The sequence below is a fragment of the Clupea harengus genome, chromosome 26, assembly GCF_900700415.2.
Source record: "Clupea harengus chromosome 26, Ch_v2.0.2, whole genome shotgun sequence".
Lineage (NCBI taxonomy): Eukaryota > Metazoa > Chordata > Actinopteri > Clupeiformes > Clupeidae > Clupea > Clupea harengus.
The window spans coordinates 7,934,528-7,941,758 of NC_045177.1; the positions used below are offsets into that span (position 1 = coordinate 7,934,528).

At 39.3% G+C, this 7,231-nt stretch overlaps 1 protein-coding gene across 1 annotated transcript; it reads left to right on the forward strand.

The window, feature by feature from the left end:
* The first annotated feature begins 577 nt into the window (after positions 1–577).
* Positions 578–2,582, forward strand: LOC116219742 (type-2 ice-structuring protein-like). Its single transcript, XM_031563501.2, has 6 exons — positions 578–731; positions 848–938; positions 1,494–1,621; positions 1,726–1,851; positions 1,956–2,064; positions 2,401–2,582. The coding sequence occupies exons 2-6, from the start codon at positions 881–883 to the stop codon at positions 2,469–2,471; spliced, it is 492 nt and encodes a 163-aa protein (XP_031419361.1). The 5' UTR covers positions 578–731; positions 848–880; the 3' UTR covers positions 2,472–2,582.
* Positions 2,583–7,231: the final 4,649 nt, after the last annotated feature.

Here is a 7,231-nt window from a genome sequence, read left to right on the forward strand (position 1 = left end):
ACTTTGAGGATTCCCTGACTTTTCCTCATGCTTGTGGTTTTGAGTGAAATGTCAGATGTCAGAACTATTAGATGGATTGCCATGACATTTTGTACATTTACACTCCCCCCAGGATGATAATTAATAACTTTGGTGATCCCTTAACTTTTCATCTAGCGCCATCATCAAGTTAAAATTTCCATTTTGATGTGACCCAGTAAGATGCATACTCTGTGACCACTCTATTGTGTCACATTTTTTAAGGTAGCAAACAGGCAAAATGTCATAGTAATGTCAAAAGCAGGCCACTGTCTCTAGCAATGGATATACAATTTGAAAATTCCTATGTAAAAAGTTAAACAATGTTATAAGGAATCACCAGATATTATCATTATTATTTAACCACTACTAATTTGCAATATGATCAGGTTCAGATATAATTTATGTGTTTTAATCATATAATCATGAATCATTATAGACTCTGTAAATTGCCTTTTGCCGTTAATGCTTGGATAAAAGCTTCCAGAAATGTACTCCTAGCAAATATTTACCCACGGTGTGCAATATGGTGCCCTTTGATGTGTTGACAGGATTCAAACTGATAACAGTGTCCACAACAAAAACCAATGAATGTTATTGAATGAATACTAATATTGTGAAATTTAAGTAACTGTATATAAAAGCTGGTCTTTCTCTCGTCCAGCAGTACCAGGCAACTTGTGCAGACAGAAGAGAAGATATTTTTCCAGCAGGTTTGCTCTCAGCCTCTTTTTTTCTCATCGTCTTGTGTTCTTCATCCTGTGGAGCACCACAGTCACCATGTCTCCCCTGCACTGATTATTTCTCACTCTGTATTTTCTTGTTGAAGGTTATCAAGGTTAAAGTCATCTCCACTACCAGGATGCTGGCTGTGTCTCTACTTGTTTGTGCCATGGTGGCTCTGACTAGGGCTGCGGACGGTGAGTACATTTTGTTGTGTAGTTGGAAGCAACTTCATTCAAACACTGAAACCATATATTGTACATATTATTAAATGCACGAATACATAATGTGCTGACAAACAGGTAATTTAACAAAAAACAAGGTAATCAATTCTGCATTACAGACAAAACACACTAAACTAGAAATGTGTTCAAAATTGAGTTAAGATTTGAATATGACTTTTTTGCCTCTGTTTTACAATATAAAAATATATTATGCCATATAATTCTATAATTTCAGTGGAAATAGCATGTAAAATAGTCAAAGAGAGAGACAGACAACTTGTCAGCTAAAGCAGGAGAGATCAACTCATTCATTTGTATCATTCAGTTGGCAGTACTGTCTTCATGCTTTGTGTAGTTGTAAGCAAGAACTTCATGCACATTTAATTCCAATGAAAATACGATGTGCTTTACAGAAAAGCAAAACACAACAAAACAATCCTGTACACATTCAAATAGGCACACCAAATGTGATTAATTGTGATTCACACCTCTTTCAGTTAAACAAATGAAAGGATTAAACACTCTTGCTCTTCCTGCGATCAGACATGTTACCCATTCTTCTCTGTTTGTCCTCAGAATGTCCCACTGATTGGAAGATGTTCAATGGTCGCTGTTTCCTTTTTAATCCATTACAATTGCATTGGGCTGACGCTCAGGTAATCAGAATGGATTCAGATTGCTTTGAAACTGTTCTGGTGGTAATGACTTGCATGCTCGGTTATTTGACATCTTCGTCTGACACGGCACATCTCCACTGTAGGAAAGCTGTATGAAGGAGGGGGCAAACCTTGCATCCATTCACAGCCTTGAAGAGTCTACGTTTGTTAAGGAGCTGACAAGTGCAGACTTAATCCCATCATGGATTGGAGGCACAGATTGCCAAGTGGTAATATTTCACTACACAAGGTTTTGATGGTACTGATATAATGAGAATGATTTATATTATACACTATTTTATTATACTTATACTCTTTATTTTCTGTTTTTTAGTCAACCCGTTGGTTTTGGATGGATAGCACAAGTATGGATTATGCTGACTGGTGCGCTGCACAACCTGATACAACCTTAACTGAGTGCTGCATACAGATGAATGTTGGAAGTAAGTCACAACTCATTATTTTGTTTAAGAGCATACTATTAAATGACTGAAGGTAGTAGTGTTGTTTCTGTACATTTTGTAAGTTAATGGAATTTTTGTCAGTTAAAATCAGAAGTAAATAATACGCATGGCTTTGTTTAGAGTAAAATCGAGTTGTCTTGAAGTTGATCTTGAGATCAATACTTTCTGCATTTCACATTTGAATCGCTTTGGTTCCTCAGTTCATACGTAGCTTTTGTCTTTTGTCTTTGTCTGTGAGTAGTGATGTGAGTGTGGCCTCGTTCAGGTTTTGGTTGGTGTAGAATTGCCTGACTTCTGTGTTTTTGATGTTTACAGTTGGAAAATGCTGGAATGACACACCTTGTACGCATCTTCATTCATCAATCTGCGCCAAGCCACTGAAATGAATTCTGAGCTGACCCAGAGGCATCCACCACCGTCAATCACGTGATTGTGTGTATGTTTGCATACTCTTCTGTGTTTTTCATGTATCAAGTCAAATAAAAGGCTGAAACAAACTGGGCTGTGAGTCTGTCATAAGTCTACTGTTTATCTACCTTCCTTCGAGTGCACTCTCTGCATTACGGCAACATGTATGTAAAAAAATTAGATACACCATTATTGATACATGTCAGAGACATATTACTTATGTAACGCAGATTCAACTACAAAGTCAAATAACATTGCTTGCTAGGTCCGTGCATGAAGTATAACTCATATTCTGTTGTTCACGTTGTATAATGAAAAATGCCACTTGATGGGGTATTGTACAATGTGCAATAACTGTGTAATGTCAGTCCTGAACAAGAAACTGAATTAAGGGAAAGGATAAAAAGGCTTAACTGAAGGACATCAGAATGCTGGAATAGGCTATGACTTGTTTACTGTTTTAAAGAGAACATGTAGGCAGAAGTTACTGTGCTTCTAGGAAAGAGTTTGTAGATAAAATCTTGAGGTTTTCAAGCCATTCTGAGAAGTGACAGTCAGATGGCCACGTCCATGAGAATGACGTACAACCAAAACATTGTTTCAACGATAGGTTACATATAACAGAATAACAAAATAAGCGATGGGAACAGCCTAGACCTACTGTTGCATCTGAATTGCATACCATGCAATGTCACAATCAGCCATTCGACTAGGATACGACGTTCTTCAAAGAAATGTATTATAGGATCTTAAACTAGATCTAGAAAGAGATTTGCCAGATAACACTCGCGCTAACATATTTAAAGGTTACCTAACACCCCCCACCTTTACCCTGTTTGGTTGACCATTCCAGCCAATTAAACCTGACCTCCCGTCTGACCCCAATCAAATCAGAAAGCTTATACTGTACTTAATACCCACCCATTTTCCCCTGGGATCAACTGGGGTCACACCCTCTTATTTGAAATCTCAACCGTCACCTTGTAAACTATGTGTAAATCTACCCCACATTTAAACCTTAAACTAATTCAATGGGTTATCTGGTAAATCCCTTTTTACTCATATACAAATATTGACCTATGTAAAAGTATTGTTAATATCATATTAAAAAATGCAAGCAAGTCTCTGACAGTGTCAAACTGGTTCACTTCCATCAATCACTAACCAACTATTGATATGAGGTTAGCTGCCATTACACATACTCTATCCGTGGTACTTGGAAGTAGGATAGAGGAGGAATTGTAACGTCAATACTTCCACGAACGCCAGATGGCGCCTGTATTGCGGTGGAAAAGGGGCCAGTAAAGATTCAAGTTTGGGTTTGGACAACTCAGTTGAGTGACACAATGTATAGAATTAACAAGTTTTCACTGTACGCGCATAGAAACACTAGCTACCATATACATACAGAAGTGCGAGACTGGTATACATTAATTGGAATCTGGCGCGCTGTGCTGCAGTGTTCTTCAACTAGAGCAATAGTTCTCAAACGTTTTTCCTGTCTGTTAGATAGCTATGAATGTTTTGGACATTTTGAACATTGTAGCTTTGTCTGATTGACTTGAATAGATTATTTGTGAATTAATCCACTCTTAATTTCACACTCTGCAGAAGTGGGCAAATCACAAACCTGGTACATTCAATATCACACTTTGATAAGTACTTCTAACACTCCGAGAAATTACAGCCAACTGCCCTCTACGTCCTAGTGAACTTGCTTGCTCTTGGTCAACCTGTTGGGGAAATGGAGGAGGGCACAGCGTCTGACGCCCAGGCGCTCGCACAGCAGAGCCCCCACTACTCGTGCTCCCAATAGCAGGCTGAAGAAGTCACGTTCAGGCAGCTGGAAGATCCTGCTTGGGCCTCCAGTGGTCTTCTGGGTCACCACGGTACTCCCTGGGGTCCAGGGGCGAGGGTGCAGGAAGGCCACAAGCTCCTCTGTCTCCCAAATCACATGCATCTCAGTTCAATTCCATCACTCATGGGTTCCAAAGACGTCACCTCCGAAAAGGCTGCCGCCATGTTTGTGCCCGATTTGGGTGCCACTGCTTAAGTTATCCAGTGTTTTGTATTTGTGCTGTTCTGTTGTTATTTGTACAGTGAAATAGCACCCTCTAGTGGTGTAAAATGCCAACTGAACAGTGGTATTGTTCCTTCAGTGTTTCAGTGTCAGAACACGATACATGGTTAAGTTAAGCAGGCACGTTTTTTCCTGCTCCGATGTATATGGCCAGAAAGCGTTTGTCTGTAAGTGTTTTCTTGATAGCAGTTGATCAGTTATTTACTTGTAAACATTGCTTCTTGTGCAGGAAATTTGTAGTGAACTGAAGTTTGTTTAAATTGTTTGCTCTATAAATATGCATACGAATATGAATATGCTAATCGCTAACGAGGAAATTCCCATATAAATTAGCATTGAGCTAACGTAGTTCTATCACAATTGATTGTTTTTAGAGACGAATGTCACTAATTAAGATTGTTGCTAATGTTACTAATTAAGATGTATTCTGTATGTCTGCTTAGTTTTACAGTGCTTCCTGAGTAAAGTTTTGAAAAGAACTGAAAGCTTCAGCCTGACTTGGGGAAATTGTTAGCTATCTGCCGAGCTAATGTAGCAGGCTAGAGAGACCTAGCCACACACACAGAAGCGGGGGCAGAACAGTTTTCGTGTCAAAGGGAGCTAAACATTAAAACACCAACTCCTGTGGGGGCACCAAAAAATAGGCAACTGAAAAATCATCATAGTTATAATAATTATAATGCCGATATTATTTCATATGGAAATATTAGGCACCGTTTAGGCATGTGTATCACAAAACAGGCAGAACAAGAGATATATTTAATTGCTCAAAAAAAGTTACGCCGGTGCCCCCCCCCCCCAAAAAAAAATACACACTCAACTTCCCAAGCTGTGGGTGCCCTTTCCTATCTCAGTGGCCTGACGAACTTTGACAGTAGGCTAGGTCAACTTTTCGAAAATGGCCTCAAAAAGACAACAGGAGTCAGGGGCAGACATAAGAAAGAGAAAGAAACTACGAGATGATGCCCGTGCATCACTTCCAGGTAAGTCCATGTGTAATTATTGTTAAATACGGGAAATATGCTGCTAATTTAATGGTTAGCCTATGCATACACCTCGAACTAGCTGACGTTATTGCTAATGTTAGCTGAAAGGAATTATTTCTATATCCCAAATGTATCGGAGACTCAGTCAGATTGTGATGAAAAACCAAGGATCCAGGTTTTATTCTTTCAATGGTGCGCACCAGAGGAGGACAGAGAGTTAGATTTCACTGAGTGTGTTCCACCTAAATCTATTTCACTAACTGTCTCTTGAAAATCACAGTCTTTTAAACTCTGGGAAAGCAAGAGATGGGTGGATACCTAAATGCTAATTAGTATCTGTCTCTAGTATAAGCTGTGACGGCTTTCTCACACCTCATGTAGGCCGGGAACAGAATACACATGAGAAACTTAGAATAATAACACTAAAATGACCAGTAGGTCAGATATATTGAATTATTGCCTATGGAACATATTTATTAAACTAATTATCAAATGTCGGTCCCTTCATAGCACACTCAAATATGGTATAACTTAGGTGCAAGTAGGGTTGCCAACCCTCCGAATTGTCCGGGACATCCCAAAATATTATGGGTGATTTTGATTTGTCCCGTCAGGGACAGCTCCAGTCCCGTATTCCAATCACAGCCTTTTTTATTTGTATCCGTGAAAAGAGAAAAATATAACAGTTAAGTGTAATCTGTTCCCTGGAGACAAGCGCCTCTCAACTGCACTTGACTCCACAAGCATTTGTTACGCCAACACGAACAGGTGAAACTTGTAGCGAGAGATCATCATGCCTCGACTGAAGGACAGACTTCCCCAACTCAAATAGAGTATCTTAAATCACGATTAAATTGGAAGCTTGCACATTGACTACTGGTTGTTTTCATATTTCATATCAGCATTCTTTACACATAATGAACTGGTGTTAATATGTGTGAATATGAACTCATGAATATGAACTCGTTCATACGAAGTGTCACAGGCACCCATTATAATTGTAGAAGTTAAATCGAGGAGACTATAACAATAGCTAGATAACTAGCTATCATTTCATGCAAACGGAAATCTTCCATTTAAATCGTTTGTTATTAAAAGTTTCCTTAGCTAGCTAACCATAGCCTTAGCTAGATAACCATAGCAACCAGGAATCACAACTTTAGCTGCAAAGTTATGGATCTGACAAGAGGTAAATAGCGCCCCCACTTGACCCATCTAAAACAATGTTAAAACTGTGGCCAGGCAGTGAACTGCAACCAGTCTGAGTTACAGATAGATAGATAGATGGATACTTTATTAATCCCGAGGGAAATTTAGGACGTTGAGGCCCTGTTCGAAATGGGTTAAAAATGCTACGAATGACGTTCTGACTCTGATTCTGATCGGAGCGCGGGCCAAAAAAAATCGAGCGCGGGCCCCAAATTGGGCAGCCTTGGTCTAATGCTATTTCAAGAAAACAACATGAAATTTGAGAGAAACTTGTAATAATTGTCATGACTATTACTATGAACAATACATCCAAGCAAGTACAGTAGTGGTTTGCCAAAAATACCCTGAAATGAATAGGTTTATGGTATGGCTAATGAAACCTTGCGATTTCCATTATTGTTGGTCAGCTGTTGGCGCGCGCGCACACCTGGAAGAAAGTTTTTTTCTCGGGGGGGGGGGGGGG